General features: G+C 42.4%; 1 protein-coding gene across 1 annotated transcript in view; it reads right to left on the bottom strand.

The window, feature by feature from the left end:
- The window catches only part of LOC308320808 (calsyntenin-2-like), a gene marked incomplete at its 5' end in the record, with an annotated part of 221,199 nt that overhangs the window by 30,854 nt on the left and 167,845 nt on the right, over positions 1-22,500 (bottom strand). The window contains 3 exons of the mRNA XM_080771488.1: positions 14,911-15,032; positions 17,282-17,539; positions 19,376-19,561. Coding sequence (XP_080627614.1) covers positions 14,911-15,032; positions 17,282-17,539; positions 19,376-19,561 — 566 coding nt within the window. The remainder of the gene's footprint in view (positions 1-14,910; positions 15,033-17,281; positions 17,540-19,375; positions 19,562-22,500) is intronic.

The raw sequence follows: 22,500 nt of genomic DNA on the forward strand, positions 1-22,500 counted from the left end.
GGTACTATTTTATTTTGGCTCTTGGTACCATAGAGGTACCATTTCTTTTTAACCAGCAGGACATAATTATACCTCTTGCCATGAGAGAAGCTGAGGAGGTTGAACTTAGTGCTGAGGGGGGTGCGTGAGATTTGGAATCATCTTGTTGTTTAAAAATGTGCTATAAAACATTTGTGACAGTCAGATCAGATAAATTCAAGATCTGTGGCATTTTATGCAAAACGGGCCCGTCTGAAAATTTTAAAGTAAATTGTAGCCAGTTGGAATTTTGTGAATTCTGTTGTTACAGTATAGGCCAAAAGGTAAACAAGGCTGTTCATGAGTTCCAACCGTGCCAGCTGTCCACAGAAACAGACAAAGAGACAAATAAACAGATGAATGGACAGGGATGAAAACATAATCTCCGCCTTGCAGAGATAATGACTCAGTTTACTGCATGTTATGCAGACTTCTCCGCTACTCTGTCTCATGCATAATTATGTTCCAACAAGCCTTTGCAAGTTTATGTGCCGAAAGGTTGCGTGCAAAACATGAGGAATAGCAAAGACAATTTTAAACTGTGCTCATCCATGACATCCAGGATTGTTAACAAAAGGTGGATACGATCGATCGTGTTTTGTTGCATCCACTCGTGTTCCTTTGCCAGCTCCCCCCCTCCCCCCCACTGTTAACAAAAGGCTTTCCCCTGCAGTTGCCTTCAAACTGGCATGGACGCGTGCGGTGTCTCTCCTGGGTGTTGAACATCTGGCATTTTCTCATACACTTGTTGTCAACAGAAACTCCTAGTCAGTAAACTGGGATGCTCAGGGAGTGTGTTTGTGAAGTTGAAGTTGAAGTTGGAGGGGATTGGGGAGGTATTGTTTGTGTCTCTCATGTAGTAACGTCTGTTAGGTATGCGGTCTAGTCTAACTTGGACTCAGGGGGGCGGACGCCTCTGCCTTGCATAGTCCCCAGTGAATAGGCAGGTTGCTATTCACTGGTAACCCAATTTTGGTTTTCAAATATCTGAAGGTGTTGTAGGCTTGGATTTTACTAAAAAGCCCCCCTTTTAACACACACACACAGTCACACACACACACACACACACACACACACACACACACACACACACACACACACACACACACACACACACACACACACACACACACACACACACATACAGTACATACGCTTGGACTTTACTAGGTATGCCATCTGGTGGCTAATGAACCAAATACAAATCTCAGAAGTTGAAGCCGTTTTTAAGGACCCACTTTTAGGCTAGTGCAATAGAGCATGCTTACCCATTTTAACCAAATACATACAGTACATACATACATACATACTGTACCTACCTACCTAGTGTTATTACATTTTCCCATAAAAAATCACCAATCTCTCTTTCTCTCTCTCTCTCTCGTTCGCACGCACGCACGCACGCATGCATGCACTCACACAGTAGTCTCTTCCTCATGGGAAACTTCATGTTGAATGATAGATGACTCCTACTGAAACGCTGCTAAATTTAGAGCTCCACTGGACCAACCGACTCCAAAGTACCCATTGGGCACACACACACACACACACACACACACACACACACACGCACATGCACATGCACATGCACATGCACATGCACATGCACACGCACACGCACACGCACACACACACACACACACACACACACACACACTACACAATGTATTTTGGGCATTTTATGCTTTATTAGACAGGAAAGCGTAAAGAGACAGGAAAACAAGGGCAATACAGGAATTGTACTAAAATTGGTACTAGCAATTTCACCTTTGCTCTTCGTAATTTCCCTGGAACCACTTGCTATAGCAATAAGGTCACATCCCTTGATCAGTGGTATAAAAGTTGGAGACCTAGAGCATCACTTGTCTTTATATGCGGATGATTGTATTTTATTCTTATCAGATCTTGCTAGATCGATTCCATCTCTCTTAGAACTGATTAGTCTGTACGGTGGCTTCTCTGGGTTCAAGGTGAATAAAAATAAGTCATATATTATGTTTCTGAATGAACAGGAGAGAAGAAATCCAAAAGTACCCCATCCGTTTGCAAATGCTGTAGATGGCTTTGTTTATCTTGGGGTTAAAATTACGCCAATGATAAAACAACTCAGCTCAGCTAATTATGAGCCTATGCTAACTAAGGTGTCGGAAGATATCACTAGATGGTCATCTTTACCTCTCTCCATAATAGGACGAATAAATACAATTAAAATGAATGTACTTCCAAAATTCCTATATCTTTTCCAGTCAATTCCATTGGCTCCACCACTACATTTTTTCAACAGAATAAAAAAGCTTTTTACAAATTTTATTTGGAATAATAGAAAGCCCAGGCTTAGACTCTCTCTTTTATATTTGCCATATGATCGAGGGGGTTTACAGTTCCCAAATTTGCAGTGGTACTATTGGGCGGCTCAACTACGCGCTTCAATGTTTTGGTTCACTGAAAATGATAAGCCATCCTGGGTCCAAATTGAACTCCTATCCGCAAGAGATCTATCTCTGGATTCCTTGCTATACTCAGCTCCAGTTAAAAACCTAAGGAAAAGTGTGTCTAACCCTTTTGTCATCAATACTATAAATATATGGTTTGAAATCCATAAATTCATGGGAAACACCCCAGAGCTGTCCTGCTTTGCACCAATTTGGGGAAATTAACATTTTATTCCAGCTAGAAGGGATCTGGGATTTAAATTATGGTTCAATAAAGGCTTAAAGAAAGTGGTGGATCTATACGAGAATGGCAATCTAATGTCTTTTGAGGGGCTGAGGAGGAGATATGATGTACCGCAAAACCACTTCTTTAAATACTTGCAAATCAGAAACTTTATTATTACATGTGTCAAAAATACAAAACAACCTCCTTTAACCGTGCTTGAGAGGTTTTCCAAACAGGATTGTTTAGGAAAGGGGTTGGTCTCACAAATGTATGGTATACTAGAAGGGTTTCATAAAGATGACTCGGAGAAAATAAGACAAAAATGGACACAGGATCTTCAAGTGGAAATATCAGAAATTGATTGGGGTTCCAAGGCACAAACGCAAACTATCAATACTAGATTAAGACTAATTCAGTATAATTGGATAATGAGAACTTACATAACCCCGGAGAAAGTAAATAAATTTGATCCAAACATTCCTGATTTATGTTATAAATGCGGGGAACATAAAGGTACACTGTTCCACTGCTTATGGGAATGTGAGGAGATTAAAACATTTTGGAGGTCCGCGGCCCATTATGTCTCTCAGATTACACCAGGTCCAGTTCCTCTTTGTCCTAAATTATGTATACTCAGTATTTATCCATTAAATTGTACACTAAATAGTAATGAAAAAAGAATGACCGACCTTTGCCTGTTACAGGCCAGACGCTCAATTGCGCTATGTTGGAAGAATGTCAATGCCCCTACGATCGGCTTTTGGCTGAGGAATTTAACAACCAGTTTGGCACATGAGAAACTAACTTATGTAATTAGGAAGAAACCTGAGGTATTCTACAAGATATGGGAGAATTTCTTGAACTTCATTAAGCGAGGTGATATTGAAGAGGCTTTAGATGTATAGTGGTTAACTGAGTAGTCAGCTGGGGGGTGGGGGTAGGGAACTGTGATGGACATTGTGTTTGTTTAACTGTATGTAATGTGTTTTATTTTCGTTTTTCGTTTTATTTTTCGTTATGTCATTATTTATTTATTTCTGTTTTGTATTTATTATTGTTAATTCATTTCGTGATAAGATTTTGTTTGTATTTGTGCTGCCAGAGGGATGTGGGGGGGGAAAATATATGTCAATTGTTGAAAATACTTGTGTAATATAAAGAAAATTAATAAACATATGTTTAAAAAAAAAAAATTGGTACTAGCAATGTCTGGCAAATGTGAACACCTGAACTGGTAGTTTAGAGAGCATAAATAATTCCTGTCGTAAACGGAGCAGAAATCAGGTCAGAGCAGAAATCATTGGCATCATTATAGCTCTGATTCTATATACCTTCATATGAAATAAAAAAGCAAAACAAAAATGCAACTATTAAAAAAATCTAAATGATGCTTTGCTGTTGGCTCACAGGCTCACATATGGTCTGTGCTGGCTGAGTCACCAAGCAGCCTCTCACATGCTTTTAAGGGACTTACTGGCTGTCTGTTTGAAATGCCTTGAAAAACTCATAAAAGAGCCATTTCACCACATGCCTGTTTTCATCTATGACCACCTGAGACTTCAGGTGGTGCGCACACACACACACACACACAAACACTCACACACGCACACGCACACACACACGCGCACACACACACACGCACATGCATACACAGTCACACAAACACACACATGCTCGCACACACGCGTATATAGTGTTCTTCATGTTCTTTGAAGTTGCTTCTATTTGTATTATATAGTCGTATTCTTTCTGTGAAGTCTCATTGATTGAAGCCTAAAGAAGACTCATAGCTGTTCTGTCCACATCTCTATGTGCTTCAGTAACCAGAATCCTCACAACAACCGCATGCAGTACATCTGTGTGCACATGCAACACACACACACACACACGCACACGCGTGCACACAAACATAAACACACACACACACACACACGCGCACGCACGCACGCACGCACGCACGCACGCACGCACGCACGCACGCACGCACGCACACGCACGCACGCACACACACACAGATTTACTGCAAACACTGAAGCAGCCACTGGATTTTTTATATTGATTCGCAGCTATGGAAATGGACTTGTTTGTATTCACGAGGAGAATGTTATTGACAGCGGAGATCAATACAAGCAAAGAGAGGGAAGGTTTAAAAAAAGAATGAATGACGGGAGGGATGAAACATCTGGGGCCAGATGTATCTATTCATTCTATTTCATTATATTCCACTGCTACGTTCTTAGCTTATGTTCTTCGACTTAGCTTGTTTCATGATAACTACTTTTTATGTATGTCATGTATTGCCATGCCTTTGTTCTTGCTTAATGTAAATCGCTCTGGATTAAGAGCGTCTGTTAAATGCTTAAAGATGGAGTGCCACGATTTTTTCCCACCCTAAAACATAATCACCAGGTATTATTAGAATATAAGGAGGAAGAACTATTGTAGTGTACAGTATTTGTTAAAATCATGCTTTTATGTGGACACGCCCACCAGTTCATTAAGTACGCCTGGTTTGCCTGGTGGGTGGTGATCCACCTGAACCTAAGCCGCACCCACAGCTGTAGTTGTATGTCAAGGGTTCAGCCTCCAGGAAGAAACCCTAAATACAAAGTTATACACCATTGCACATAAAAACGACTCCAGGGTGTCTAAGGAAGTACTGTCACCTCATAGACACATGAAAAACTGGAAAACATTGTGGCACTCCATCTTTAAATTGTAAATTGTAGGGTGTGAACACATAAAAATCATGCTAAGCAAAGATGGGCCATACTGGTCAACAGATTTAACATGAAGAGTCATGAAGGAAACGCACTTCTAAACAGACATCCAGCCAATGAGCTGCATGGCCACATCTGAGAGAATGGAATAATTACCAAGCAGCTCTCTAGCCTCATTAGCGCACACAGACACACACACCCACAAACACTGCACACCCACAAACACTGCACACACACACACACACACACACACACACACACACACACACACACACACACACACACACACACACACACACACACACACACACACACACACACACACACACACACACACACACACACACACACACACACACACACACACACACACACACACACACACCCCATCCCCTACCGCAGCAGCTGCTTCATTCTGGAAAACGAACACCCTGGGAGCTATTGCTCAGGAGTCTCCTATAGCTGCACAACTGACTCCCTGCCAATTTCACTTTCCTTTTGCCCCACGCCACCCTGCACTATACCACTGACTTCAGGCAACATCCCCCTCAGTGTTCTCCTGATTGCTTTTTCTAAAAAAAAAAAAAAAAAAAAAAAAACATTGGGTCTCTATGAAGTACCCACAAGTGATGTTGTCACTTTCACACTCATTCAACAGGCACAGCGGAAACAATTCTCAATTATTGGAGGCCTCCTATCTGTGTAATTTCCCCCCTCTGTATTTCATGGCCTGGAATGTTTGCAGTGATTGAGCTCTCGATCACGCTCTCGCCACGACACACCTTCCCTCCGGGCCACGGGAGTTGGAGAGGATGTGGTGGATTGAGTGTACGTTTCAATCCATCCCTCCATGCGTGCAACACCCCCCGCTGAGTCCATCGGTTGCACACTTTGTGTTATGTGTGGTTGTTCAGACTCAGAGCGGGCTGGAGAACTGCTGAGCTAATCACCTTCATACTGGACACAACACTTCCTTGGGTCCTCAGCAGTACACTAGGAGGACACTAGGAGGTTCTCGAAATATACATGATGATTGGTCTCTGAGATAGGCATGGCCATTCAGAAAGAGCCAGTTCTGCAGAATCACTGATCCATCGACTTAACTTCTTTGACTATACAATTATATAAGCACAATGGACACAAGGAAGTGGCAGGCACTCGACTTTATAGGACAATTACAAAGAGATAGGTGAATAAGGAGAGATGAGGCAGACATCTCCATTGAGGCGAGCGCGGCGTGCCGCGCGCCGTTCTACCAAACTAATTTGGCACGGCTTACGGGTGCTTTTAAACTCCACTATCGACTTCCCAAATGTACCGTATGTGACCAAAATAGCAATTTAGGGGAAAGCGTGCCAACACGCCCCTGACCACACCTCTGGGCGCAAATACCGGTGTCTGCAAAAAAGATAACGGGTGACACGGGACGAAAATACCATTAAGGGACAGAGAAAGCTCCTATATTCGTAATTTTCGGGCAGCAGCTGAATTGCGGGCTGCATTGCGGGTAAAGGCTTCGACGAAATTGGAGCCCTTAGCGTGTTAAGTCAATTGGACAAACAGTTCTCAAAACATGCAAAGGACAGTCAGACAGACATACAGACAGACATTCATATAATTTATAAATTGACTATAGTGTCTGATGTCAGTAGGTGCTATGACGTCTGTACCTGTCCATTGCTGGTTATGCCACATGTCAAGATGTAATTGAATTGACTAGGCAGGTGAGGGGGGGGGGGGGGGGGGGTGAATGTGAAGGCAAATGAGTCAGTGCTTCTTGAGATGTGCACATCTCTGTACACATACAGAGATTTGTGGAATTTATAGATAGATGACTCAAACTTTTCAACTGCCTGGACTTTAGAGGCCTTGAAAAATACAATGGGAAAAGCACAATGTTCCAGACAGTCATGACAAAAGTAGCAAAATTAGCAATCAATCAAGATTGGAAGCCTCATCTCTAACAAGCCTCCTATGCATTTACAGACGGCATCTGCAAATGAGAAACACAAGGCAAGAGAAGCGTTTGACTGGAACCCTATTTCAGACCATTCTCTCGCAAGACAATAGGCCTCCACACGTCACAGACTGCCTTAGTCTGTCATTAACAGATAGCACATTCATTTCCAGCATGTAGGATTTTAATTCATCCACATCTTTGTGACCCATTCTAGCAACCGTGTATAGCCACTCACAACAGCTGAATGGGGTCTGTTCTAAATTAATTGGACTGGTGTGATAAAACAAAATGTGGGGAGGAAGTGAATCTTCTGTTGAAGGTGTTGCCACTAGGCCGGAGGGATTCAGACATTAATTAATTAATTTGTTTTAAAGACATTAAGAGAAGATGAGAGGAGAGAAGAGGGGCCCTTTGCCCTAGGGTTTAAAAGACAACTATTATGAAGAGATGAGGGCAGACAGACACTGAGTGAGAGAGAGAGAGAGAGAGAGAGAGAGAGAGAGAGAGAGAGAGAGAGAGAGAGAGAGAAGAAGAGAGGCTGGCTAAAGTGTAATACGGTATATAGCAGGGGTATTTATGTTAGCAAGTATTTATGTTATATTTAACCATGTGTCTGTGTGGAGCCAATGAATGAGTGAACCTGCATCAAGCTGTCTGTCATTCCATGTGACTGAGAGGAACCCACAGTAGCAACAGACAGTGCTACAATAACCTTTTACATGTTTTACATTGTTATAATGATCATTAGACTCAAAACAATAAGCTCGATTCTCTCCCAGACTCCCTCCAGAGTCAGAGTTCAGAGTTTTAATGAATGTAGAATTATGTACACGATGTAATTTGCATACAAATGTGAGGGACTTTATTTATTTTACTATGTTTTTATTTTTAAATAGTTCATCAAAAATGCTCTCTCACACACACATGCCAGTGTGCCAGTGATCACCATCCTTGGTGCCAATGTTGGCACCGGTGCCTAAGGTTGCCTACCCCTGCTATATAGGTCTGATGGGATGGGCACCTGAGCTAAAGGGAAACGCTTTGCCAAAACAGTTTTACCCATTCCTGCTAGCTAAAATGAGACATTTAACACTTTGTATGCACGTCCTGGGAATCAAAACCACGGGGTGCCTTGGAAGTGTATAGACGTCCTTAGGTCTTTTTAGACCAATATACTGGCATTCATCCAAGAGAACACTTCTTATTATCCACCTTCATCCTTTTTTTAAAAAGCTCAAAGAGAGGCTGTCATGATAATACCAATCCACTGAGGCAACCTGACTTAACTGTCCAACTTAACCCAACGAGGCATAAGGGGAAATAAACTCCAACTGACTGTACAAGTCTGGTTGAGAGAACGAGACCAGACAAAATGCCCTCGCTCTGACTAGACTGTGCAGGATATCTGTCCCAGAATCTCCTCTAGATAAAACAAAGGCCAGTGTGTGGTCAGAAGGTGGGGGTACGACTCCACATGTCTTCGTCCAATCAAGGCCAGCAACCTGTCTGGTGAAATTAGCCCCGGAGGCTCTCAACTCCATGGGCTCAGCTGTCATGTCTCTATCCACAAATCAGATTTCTTCACTGGGTGACCTCAGGGTCTGACAGCTGAGGTGACCCGCATGACTTTGAGAGGGACTCCCTGACGGATGGAGTGCATGCATGCTTACAGGCACACCCTTATACATGCACCATTTTTAGAATGTAGTGTATGTATTATATATAATATATACAGTATACACAGCTTGTATTTATACACACACTCAGTTCAGAATGTTAAATTGAGACACACACCCTGCACAATAGTCGCCCAGCCACATCCACTGCATAATATCAAGCCTCAAGGTGGTGTTCCTTGCATTAGCATGCCGTCAGTAAGGTCACAAACTCACCTTGAGCCTGCTTCCACAGCATACCAGCCACCCCCACCCCCTCGCCTTTTACACAGACACGCACACAGCTAGTCTGGCTCCAGCAGCTTTACAGGTTGCTGATCCAGTCTGGGTCATGAGTGGATATGTATCAGTACATGCATGTACAGTACCCTGTACATGTGTCTGCACAAATTATCCAGTTTGATTCAAACTAGATCATTTGTGCATCATTTGTTGAAAACAAGCCCTGGACCAGATCAAACTAGTGAACTCAGAACAAAAAACAGGCTTTCCGCAATGAGGTTCCACACACACCATTAGTGCATGGGTAGTAAGGAATAGGATAAATCATAATAAATCAACATTTGACTTACAAAATACCTTTGATTTTGTCAATAGAGATGTACAGTATTAGGGGGAAATATGAATTTGGGGTATTCAGTACGTATACAGTCACTGTATTCACCTTACTCTTGGCCCTTCTTCAGGGCTGCTTCATTCAATATCTGTTCACTTCCTCCCTAGTAAGCTGTGGGTATAATCCAACACCAACATGTGAGTGGCTCTTATTTTGATGAGGAAGTTTCTGCACAGGAAGTCCGTTTCAGTTTGTAAACAAGCTACGATGGATGAGCTGTCAAAGTGCTAGTCGCCACATTAGCGACCATAGGCTATTTACAATATAAAAACCATGCATGATCTGTCACTTAAACAATGTAGGTTACACACGTTGGAATTAAACATGGAACCTGCAGCATTAGGTGAGTAATTCATTGTATATGTGTTGGACGTTTGTGGTTGTGATAATGATAAACGATAAACTGCTGCTAGTTGGATCCTCCTGCTGCTTAACGACTACAAATAAACTGTGCAGCTTTGCATCTTTGTATCTTTTGCATCTGCCCGTGTGAAAGCAGCAGCAGCAACGTTGTGGCAGGATACGTACAGGACGGGTGCTCCTTTGAGTACTAGCCCAAAATAATAATGTGCCCCCCTGCTTATATGAGACAATTTGAAATGAAACTTCTATGACAGTGCTTACATAATGAAGTGACATTATTCCGGGAGAGGGGCTCAGCCCTGCGGTCGCTCTCGCCTATATTAAGGCGTCTTACTGGTAAATACAGGTCTTAATTTGGATTAGCATGTAACTTTTGAATATTGTACATCTGTACTGAATTGGCTGGAGAGGGTTATGGGATCGGATATATCCCTATTCCAAATTATTTCAGAAGTGTGTGTGTGCAGTTATGAATTATATGGTAGGGGTACATAGCTCAAAAAAGGAATATGAAAAGACAATATTTCCATAATGGGGCGGTACAATATTTTCTTGGAGTCCATACATTTGCTCCTGTATTGGCAATAACAGAAAACATGGGATGGGAGCCCTATGACATTAGATGGAATGGTAGCTTGGAAGCTTTGTGGAATAGACGTAACTGTATAAAGGTGTATGGGCACACAAGATAGATATTGTTTATAAGAATCGGGGCATACAATATATTGCCAAATAAAAGTACTGCAGACATCCCCTTGGTTAAACAAAGGAGGATAGATTGTATAAACCAAACCTCAGAGCATTTACAGAATAGAGCATGGAGGCGACCGCGAGCCAGACCAATGACTATGTGGAATTATAAGTCCCGCTGGCTTTGGACTTATAACACTTATAACACCTAGAGATCCCACAGTAGAAAGACAAAGGCGCTAATGTACTGTATTTATTGTATGTATTAAAGATTGATGGATGGATATTTTGCATAGAAAGTGCTGTACATGTTGCTAAAATAAATAATGAGTCACTCTGTTGTCCACCTAAACATGAACCATTAAACTGCAATAGTTTATAGTTGTTCACTTATCCAAATCCCTCATGCTTTGATGTTGTTTGTCTGCCATCAAGCCGTTCACTGAATGGATACAAAGATTGCATCATGTTTCAGAGAAGTCCAATACTATAAGAAATTCCAATACTGACACATCCATCCTCTAATCGCTTCCTCGCGCCTCAGCCCCGCCTCTGATGAGGAGGTGAGCATTAGATGTGAGGACAGAGGAATCGATAGGGTTCGACTTAAGAAATGGGAACACTCCTCGATCACTGAAGTGTAAACACTTTACACTAACAGATCATAGCTTATTACTGCGATGTCATGGTGTATTTATATAATTTATGCTTAGGAATTCAGCTGTTTGCCATGCATCCTCCCATACTGTAGAAACACATGCACAAGGACAGTACAAAGATCAATCATCAAAACATTATTGAATTTGTAAGTGTATATTGAATGCTCAAATGTTCATAATCCATACAAAGAGGTTTATGGTAATCAAATAATCCAGTAATTGTGGTCTTACATTTTAACCCATTTAGACCCGAGGCCGATTCTAAAAACGCCCTCTAAAACCTAACCTAAGGTTTTGTGAAAACCTTCAAATTCTTATTAATATATATATATATATATATATATTGATATATGAAAGGTATAACAACGCATAGGTTAGTTACTCCAGGTCTAAATGGATTAAAGGATATTATGTATTGGGCTCCATCTCGCGCCAGGGGCCCAATTTCCTTAATTTGGGGATTTAGTATTGTGTAAGAGGCGTTCCCCCCCCACCGCACAGAACCATATGCACCAAGAACCCACATCATTTCAGTGGCCGCAGTTACAGGGTTGATCATTCCGAATAAATACTTCAGAATAAAATACTTCGGAAGTTCTCTTTTTTTGCTGCAAGTTTACATGGGAAATGGTCATTCCGAATGAGTGTTTAAAAGGAGATGTGATCGTTATTTTTGAGAGAGAGAGAGAGAGAGAGAGAGAAGAGAGAAGAGAGAAGAGAGAGAGAGAGAGAGAGAGAGAGAGAGAGAGAGAGAGAGAGAGAGAGACTGTTGAACACACACACACACACACACACACACAGAGCAGTAAACAGGGGGGGGACATCGCATTTATCAACTTTTCGCTGTGCGCCTCACAAGGCTATTGGGTTTATTTGTGATTCGTCTTGCACGTACATTGTGTAAGTAAGCGCTGATCTACAGGCTGACAACGTGTCCCATCTGGTAGGCCTACATCGCATAAAGCATATAATGCATAGCTTATCTGCACGATACCATCGCTGCATCATTATGGAATAATATATTCCGGGCAAAGTAGGCTACCAGAGAATAAATTGGGTGTTTAATCCTAGATTGATTGCAGCTGCTCATCAATGCAATTAAACTGCAAAGCCGTTATGTTTCATGACGTTTTGGTTGCAACTTGGAATAGGCAAGTTATAGCCTATAAAAGTTTAAAGGGATAGGATGGACATTATAGCGATAATAGCGTATTATTGGGACTGTGTGTGTGTGTGTGTGTGTGTGTGTGTGTGAGATTACTGAACAGCGGACTGACGGCATTTCGTCCTCTCTCTCCTCCGTCTTTCTGTGAGTCCTCCGATGCACTGTAGCCTACAGTAGCATTAAGCAATGCCATTGCAGATACATATAGGCTGGCTATATAACCTATATCAAAAATGTTTGAAAATTATCAGAGTGATCATCAACTCGGGACGGTTGGATCTTTGAACACTCACAGATCAGGGGGATCATTATCACTGCTGCTGCTCCAAGGCGCGCCTTGGATATGAGCGCCTTGGATATGAGTGCCTTGGAGTTGGTGCGCCTTGGAAATGAGCATACTCAGAAAGACCAGAATTAACTTACATCCGAATGAGTATATACCAGGGGGGCAGTCAGACAGATATTTTGTGAAGCCACTGAGGAAATCGGGATTTCCTGAAAGTTCATAGCCCCATAGAAGTCCATGTATTTGGGCCCAACTTCACCTAGACTGTATTACCTTAATAAACATGGTCATGAATACTTTCTGCTTCCAGTCACTAGATTAAAGTCTCATTTCTAATGTCATAATATTCTTTTTGGAAAATTATGGTCCCATTTATTAAAATAATTACCATAAAGTCGCGTATGTTCTGAGGGGCGTGGCTACCGTTACGGGCCAGCTGGGCCAAAACGGATCTAGAAAGATGGCGACTTACAATACAAGGACTGACAGGCTTCATTTTACGTTTATGTTAGACCCGGAGAACGCTTTGTCCATATTTTTTACAGTCTATGGTATATACATGAGTCCAATTTTCTTTCAATCGCATTCAACATCGGAATAATCCGGAATGGTTTTTTAATCGCATTGAGCATTTTCATTCGGATGTACGTTTTTGTAGGTGTTTACATGACAACGTTTAATAGGATTTAACTTTTATTCAGAATAAACTCCATAAAAAAAATAAACTCCAAAAAAATCTAAGTGCAGTGTAATCTTTAACCGGTCTTTCATTTGGTATATAGATTGCGAGTGTACTGCCTCTCTATGAAAAGGTATCAAGCTAAAACGATCATTCGGGAAATCGGATTAATTAAACGAACTATGGCGAAATCACATTGGAAATTACACCCATCTAGAATTTAATTGCGTTTCATCTGGTTGATGAAAAAATCAGCTACGTGTTACTGATTATGGGGAATTTTAAATCCATTACATATTTGCTGCATAATGGGGTGATGAGGTGATGAAACTGAACGAGGGAATTGCGCACAATGCACCTTGGTACAAATCGAATAACTTATTTGACTAGATAGACAATTAAACACAATGAGCACAAGGAATGTATGAATGAATGAACCATTGTAAAGCGCTTTGAGCACTTGGAAAAGCGCTATAAAAATGCAATTCATTATTATTAATTCATTATTGACACTGATTTGTGGAGAATTATGACAGAACGAGACCTCTGAGCTGTGAGTGTTCTGCAACATGACTCAAGCCGAGGCAGCTCCAACTCAGGTCGCACCATCTGAGGAGCGCATTCTTTTTATCAAACTGATTCGCATTACGGGTGCACACGATAGCAAATATAGGGAAAGCGCATCGACACGCCTACAGACACACCTCCACCTGCAAATATAGGTGTCAGAAAAATGTATAGTGGGTTGTGTGGCTGCAAGATAACGTTTACGCATTAGCTTAGTGGAAGCTCCTACATGCGTAATTCACGGAAAATGTTTATTACGGATAAAGCATGGCATACGATGGAGCCCGTTAACAATGACACATCATTGGTAATTTCTGTAATGCGATAGTTCTCATGATACCTTTTCAGGCAGCATGACCCACTTAAGAAGTTGGACATTTTGTGGGCAAAACTCCTACTATTTTCATTCGATCCCTTCCTGTCTTGAATCCGTGTCAGCTAGCATGCTGTGTCTCATAACTCCAGGCACAGTGGAATCCTCAGAGGACTGCTTGTATGAGAAGGCTGAATGAGATGAATGCTGCAGGGCAGAGGAGACCCACGCGGAGCACTAGCTGTTGTCAAACATCATTACTGAGGAACTACTATACATGCATGTTGAAACACTTATTTTGCATGCAGGCTGTTAAAATGAATTAATGAGAGCTGTAAAAATAATAATAAGGAGACTCATTATCACACACGCATGCATGCAAGCGAGCGTGCGCACACACACACACACACACACACACACACACACACTGTACTTGAATTCCCTAAACTGCGCTATATTCCAAATATTGACCTTTAAGACTCAATCTATGTAGTTCTACTACTAGTACTACAAGTTTTTCATGAGTGCCATACGGCCTACCTGGTCCAGTTTCCAGTGGAACTCTGCGGGTCTGAAGGTGTCCACCTGAGTGAAATCTCTCCTGAGCAGGAACACCAGGCGGCAGTTGTGAACATACAGGGAGTAATGGTGACGGTTCATCTCTGTAGGGGAGAGAAGGACCGAGAACTCAGTTGTGAACATACAGGGAGTAATGGTGACAGTTCAACTCTGTAGGGGAGAGAAGGAGAACACAGGAGTACAGCCCAGGGGAGCAGAGAGCCAGCATTACAGACGAGCAGCTTTTAACAAAGACTGACGTCTATTCTCAGTAAGCTCTATAAAACCTAATGGCTAAAAGCCTGATAAGGAAAAGGAAAACACTTTATTTTCTAAAGGGACTTAGCTTTATCCATGGCCTTCATTCAGTCTTGCACACAATCCTACAATCTTGTGTTTCAGCACTTCTCCATGAGTTCCTACGTCTGTTGTGTACTAATCCAAGCCTCTACTACTGCACTCTAGCACAGTAAATCAATGACTTCCACTTTCCTGAATGCATCTTATTCTCAACTCTAGGTAACCCTTTTTGGGGTGCATAAGTTGGTCAGACAACAGTCCAACAGGCATTAGTTCGACAACACTGTCGCCCCCGACATGCACTGCCGACTACAACTAACCGTGTCACGGGTTAAAACTCACCCGTGCCTCGATCCCGACATGCACGGTAGGTTAAAACTAACCTGTGGCGGGTTAAAACTAACCTGTGGCTCCCGACGTGTGGCAGGTAAAACGTGGCAGGTTAGTTGTATACCTGCCACCGTCATATGGCAGCCTTGTCTATGGACTTTTAATGATTGTTTAGAGCACTTTTAATCGTTGCCAGCCAAGTCTGAGCACTAAATGACTAAATGATGTGTCCAATATAAATACATCTTGTGACTGGTTTCGTTTTATATAACACACTGCCTTCATGTCTCGTAGTCGTAACGTATCATGTGGCGGCCACAGTGGGTGCCCTTCACATCACACAAGTGTGATTTTTTCTCCACCATAAATCATCTTAGTGGTAAGATGCATTAAATTAAGTTGTTCTTTTCCTGTCTCTAGTCTCTGTCAAAGGACCACGCTAGGCGTCAATACAAGTTACATCTTAGGCCATATTGTACATAAGACACATTTCTATTAAAATGTATTAAAATGGAACAATAATTTAGTGTGTATTATCTATCTCAAGCAAGTCTCAAGTCTGCATCCATTAATACTGAAACAAATTGATGCAGGCTTCTTCAGTGGAACACATCAGACATACGCCGTATACAAAATTGAAAATAGGAAAGGCCCTCGAGAAACCTTCAAAGGAGCGTATGTGATACGCAGGAGGAGCCGATGAGGGGCTGAGGGAAACAAAGTGGACTTCAGAGGCCCCTGCAGGTTGCCGACAAGACGAATAAATGTATTTGCTGTCTGTTTCTACTGAATTTAACTGATCGGGATTCGGGCAGCAAGCGAGTGTCATCAGTGTCACGTTTGTTTTGGGAGCCAGGCAAGAATGTTGTCACTTCACTTGTTGTAGTTGTCAGGGAAAATTAATTAGCACCATAAGCAGCAATCATCCTCCTATTCATAATGTCATCTCAGCAGAGGTACAGTAGGCTACTGTGGTGTCTGAATGCTAGCTAAACAGAACAAATCCGTAATCACCAGTCCAGGGTTGACAGATTCTTTTTGTTTTTGTGAGAGAAACAAGCAACCAGGTCTATTAAAATAAGTCCAAATAAGGAACTAGGGCAGGTCAGTCAAACTTTATTGTCCAATTTTGTTTTACAGCACTTCTCATTTCATGCCAACGACCCCCAATATTTTAAAACAACTTTATACCGAACCCGCAATTTCTCAGGTTTGATTTCTCGGCCTGTAATCGGATAGTATGACCTAAAGATAAATATAGAAAACACCACTGCGGTTATGGTCCTTTAAACCTGCTTACATCTGTAGAGCAACATGCCCATTATGTCTAAATAAATATGTGTTAATATTGCTTTGTTGTCCTTTGCTTTTTTGTTCCTTTATATTCACCATTAATTATTGTTTTAATTGTGTTCCTTTTTGCTCCATTAAGTCGGAGAGGATAATTGTCGGTATGAGCCAGAGCGCTGGAGTTTATACCCGTTTCACAATGTGATGGACCTCTGGGAGACGTATCGCTGTGGTTCAGTGCAACATCTACCATCAGCTCACAGTACTTACCGCACAACCCAAGCTGTGTAGTGCTACTCATACACTGAGTTGGCGAAGCCCGAGTGCTCTATACCAACTGAGCTACCCAGACACCGAGCTATGTAAAGCCACTAATAAAAAAGAACAAATGCAAACTAACTAAATAAAGAAGGAAAGAAAGAACACCCCTCACCTGTCTTATCAGAGTTGCAGAGTAATGTCTCTTTCTCTGCTCTGAGTCCAGGGCTGGGTCCGTGCTTCATCCAGGTGGCGACGGTGAACTGATCGGTCAGGTTCTGAGGTACCACAAAGTCCGGTATCTTAGCCGCCTGTCGACCGTCGAATCGGAAGATCAGGTCACTGTCTCGTCCACTGTCTGTAATCAGGGAGGCCGTCCAATTGGTGGATGCACTGGGGGCGGGGAGGAGGTCGGTGCTGCCCGAGGAGGCCCCTGGAGTATATTTGCCATAGGGAGGTTAGGGAGAGGTGTGACAAAAGACATAAGTCAATAACGATCACAGCAGATATACTGTACATGGCAGATTGGCTTAACCTTGGCTATGATTAGTTATAAGTAAGGCAGATGGCAGGACTTAATATGGAATCAATGGGCCAAGATGGATAGAGGATGCATTTATTGATTGGCAAATGAAAGTGATTTCAGAAGATAATAAATGTGAGTCATCATTCACAGAGAGAGTACATAGCTCACTGCTAACTTCTACCTCGATGGAAACACAGAGGACATATCGACAGGAAACTGTGGAAACACAATGATGAGGAAAGTCACAGACTCTTAATTCTCAGAGCAGATAAAGTGCAGACCACTTTAAACACTGCCAGGAGAGGTTTACAGGCTTCTGGAACATCATACAAAAATGAATAGAATACGCTTAGTAGAGGTGCTTGGTTGAAAAGTGAAATGAACCAATAATACTCTGAAGTTGTGACTGTCATATACAAAAAATGCCTAATAAAAACAGTATTAAAAAAAAAAGAAAAGTGAAATGAACCCACACACTCATCTGCTCCAAAAGTTATACTTTATATAGTATAACTTTTGGTGTGCGGGTTCTTTTCTCTTTTTCTCCATTTCTCATGCCTGCATCCAGCAAAACAAACTAAAACCTTCTAACTGTGAAATCAACGCACATCCGTTCCTTCTCCGTCATTCTCACCGCTCTTCTCTCTTTAGACTCGATGTTAGTCATATTGATGTCAGAGATCTTTGGTTCATAAATATCATACTGAAATATTATTGTTGCTTTTATTCCTAACTACTTCTGCAATGTTCAAGTATTTGATGTGCCCACGCCAGTTTTTTACCCGCTCGTACAATTAAACAGGTAATTAATGAACCATGCTGTTAGCAATAAAATAAAATGAAGAAAAAGTATTTGAAACACCCATCTGTTAATTTCTCCTAATAATGTAAAATGTGCACTTAAATTAATGTTCTATATCGTGTCTCTAAAAGCCCGTTTACATTTGCATGGTATTCGACGGAACCATCATCGCTCTGAATCCTGGTAATTAGATTCCCCGGGTAAATAAATATGCATCGACATCCCTGCCACCCCCGACTGCGATGTTTCAGCGGCCTCTGTGTCTTTGTACATTATCTCAAATTGATGGCGTTTTAAAAAAGCAATTACAATTTATTCCTTTCACTATCAGATAATGATTATGAGGTCTCTAGACTATGAACGTAGAGGTAAATCATGCAGGGAGTGGGGAAGGAGGAGGCGGTGGTGGAGAGGGACTGTATAGCATTCAGATGAGCTGGATGGAGGGTGCTGTTGGTGTTGGTACAGTAGGTGACAGTTAATTGCAAGGTTGTCCTCGCCACAAGGCGAGTCACTGCAGTCACTGTGAAAAGTTGCATCAATCAAATTAGCATGTACATGGTATGGTGGAGGGCACCGCAAGCCAATACGCACATGTTTTAGACGCTGGTTTTAAAATGGCAGAGGAATGGCTCTGAAGACCTGGCTGACACCCACTTCAGCAGTGGCAGCTTACTTCTAATTCACATCACCACTTTTCACATGATTGCCTCAGTCAGACAGTCTTTGATCTGCAGGTACTCTCTGTGGACTCTAGATAACCACGATCATAAAAGCTGCAGGTCCACGTCTTCCCCAATATGCTGCTGCACATCAGAACGGCTAACTCAATTTCAGCCGCTCGTCTCAAACGAATCAAAAAGTCACTGCGATGTTCAGAACACCAAAGCATGGATGTATGAGAGGCTATCGAGTACTGACTGGGTGAAAGCAGTGCCTACCGCAGAGCTTCTGAAGGGACTTCTCAGAGTAGGTCTCGCGGTCGCAGCCCTTCCCAATGTGGCTGGTCTGCAGTTCTACGGTGGTCCTCACTGAAGACAGTGGTCCCCCACATGTCTCCAGGTGCATCTTTGGAAATAGCTGCTTACTGCCTGTGCCTGGTTCATAGTCCACTCGTTTGTTCCAGCCTGGTAGAGAGAGGAAGGAGGAGAGAAGAATAAAATAATAGGGATGGTGGTTAATTGGATTGATTAGCAACAAAAACACTGCTGAAGTTTGGGATGTGTCCCTGGGTGCACTCGACGGATCGACGGAGCGATGGATTTATGCTGAAGTAGCCTGTAATTTGTTTCTTAACAAACATAAGCCAAACAAACAATGCCCTGAACCTTCCTGCAATTTTCAGAATCTCATAACTCAATAATCATGCCACCGAGGATACTTACGAAAATGACTGTGTGCATGTGTGTGTGAGCAGCACAGTGCAGTAGCAACGGTACTCATTATTCTGTCCCCGTCAGCCCTTTCGTGTGCAGAGTTGTGTTTTGTGCCTCTGCTATTACAGTGTTTTTGTGGTGTGTCTGTGTTCTCGCTGCTCCCTTCACTTTGCAGAGCCTTTGCAGTGTGCATTTGGGTGATTCTGACCTGCGTAGCTCATCCCAGAGATAATGAGAAAAATGCCCGGTGAAAATTGTGTAATCATGTACAGTAGTGTGGTGTGTGTGTGTGTGTGTGTGCGTGCGTGCGTGTACTACTTTTTTCCTGAAACTAATTCACTATCACCGTACACCCTCCTGCATTATAATGATCCATCCATCAATGTATGTACCTATGTTGTGTTTCTGCATCTATCATTTAGTGACTGTGTGTGTGAGTTTTTGTGTGTGTGTGTGTGTGTGTGTGTGTGTGTGTGTGTGTGTGTGTGTGTGTGTGTGTTGTTGTTGTTGCGTTATGCATGGTTGGCTCAGCCGCAGACTGGAGATCTAAACATTAAGCAGAGCCGAAGGCACACTGACAGAACAGCTCTGTGCTGCTCATCGGCCCGTTAAATCTGCTATGTTCACTTCCACACACTCCCTCACATTTGTGCGGTCATTTAAACACGCAAACACAGACAGACACACTCAAAACACAGTTCATCTATTGGAGCACATCTGTGTTGGTTCGGCTTGAACCTCCTGCAGACTGCATGGTCGTGCTGGTGGGCGCACGCTTTGATCAGAGCTGCCACAGGAAATTATGTGTGCTCAATGGAAAAACAAACACAGCACATGGAGAAATAGAACGAAACGCGGACATACAAGCTCAGGGGACTCCGGTAGGGGACTTTCTCTAATGTGTGATGATGACAGTCCACCCACACTGCCGGCTTTCTGCCTGCTTTCTGGCTGCTGGCTGGTTCACAGTGTTTGTATTTCAGGATTGGCATTTGGCAGGGCAGAGCCTGTGAGTGATGGGCTGGATGGTGCGGGGGAGGATAGTCAGGGAGATTGGGATACACACGGATGTGCACATTATCTCCACTAGGTTGCTTGGTGTTTGGAAGCCTATCTTTTAAGTTACAACATTCACGCTCCACATAATGTAATAATCAAACCGTGGATCTCGGGATCTAATTGGGAACCGTGTAGCTCCAAAGTGGATCTTGGACTTCATGTGTCCAGCCTGTGACTTTTTCTTATTTCGTGCACTTAGTTTAACGACAGTCGGTGTGTTAAAGGTTTCATGACATGCTGTTTTTAACAAAAATCACCTACTTTAACGGCAGTCGGTGTGTTAAAGGTTTCATGACATGCTGTTTTTACAAAAAAATGTTAAGCAAGACCGGGACTTTAACGTGTTAATTTTCACACTCATTTTTTGATCAGGGAACGTTTCTCACTGAACGAGTTTCAGGTGGGCCGTGACCGCCGACCATAACGGTGTCAGTCAGACTACATCAAACCCCAATTCACCCAAATGCAAACAGCTAAGTGCATGGACCCCATGCATGCAGTTTGCTTAATAGAGCCAGTCGAGGCTCTAACTTTATTGGACAAAATACATAGTCCTTTAGACAAGCCCAAAACATATGTCCGTGTCCTTTTTATGGACTTCTCCTCTTCTTTTAATACGGTCCAACCCCATCTTCTCCTAAAACGCCTGTGTGACCTGAACGTCAGTAGCAATCTAATTTTGTGGATTAGGGAGTTCCTGAGAGAGAGACCCCAACGAGTCCGTATTAATAACACTCTGTCTGACTGCCTTGTGCTAAACACTGGCGTGCCACAGGGGTGCGTTTTATGATTATCCCCTCTGTTGTTGTATTTCAACTCACAAATGAGTTGAAATACAACAAAAAAGACTTCTCTCTCATAAAGTACGCTGACGACATGGCCCTGGTTGCCTGCCTGCAGGACGTTTCCAGTCCCTCTTACTCCCAGCACATCGACCGAATTGCCACCTGGTTTGACAGCAGCTTCCTTGACCTTAATGTCACTAAGACCAAGGAGCTGTGCTTGGGAGGGGAGCAGAGGGCTCAGGGTCCATCTTTAGGCCTGTTACTATGAGTGGGGAGGAAGTGGAGCAGGTCAGTGACTTTAAATATCTGGGAACAACCATAGACAATAAACTCACCTTTCAGACCAATGCAGATAACAATAATAATCTACAAAAAGGCAAGGCAGCAGCTTTATCTTCTCAGGAAACTGAGAAGTTTTAATGCCAGTAAACACACCCTGACCATGGTCTATAGATCACAGCGTTCTTTTAACATCGTGTCCAGGTTTGGGAATCTCTCAGTTAGAGATAAAAACAAGCTCACCCAGGTAGTCAACCAGGCAAGTAAGATCATTGGAGACAAACAATTGCAACTTCAGGACATATACAACCGCTCCATAAGTTAAGCAATTCAGATTTACAATGATTCTACCCACCCTCTTCACTCTGAATTTGACTTGTTGCCATCGGGCAGGAGGCTTAGGGCAAAATTAGCTAAAAAGAAGGGTTACAAAACTTTGGTTGTGCCAACTGCTGTGGACATTTTAAATAAGAAAATGTTTAAATAGTTCACCTAATCCCCACTGTTCATGATCACTGTTGCTGTGTTAATGTGAATGCATTTCATATAGTATTTTAATGCACATGT

This window comes from Protomyctophum bolini, assembly GCF_963924005.1.
Source record: "Protomyctophum bolini genome assembly, chromosome: 9".
In the NCBI taxonomy this organism is placed as follows: domain Eukaryota; kingdom Metazoa; phylum Chordata; class Actinopteri; order Myctophiformes; family Myctophidae; genus Protomyctophum; species Protomyctophum bolini.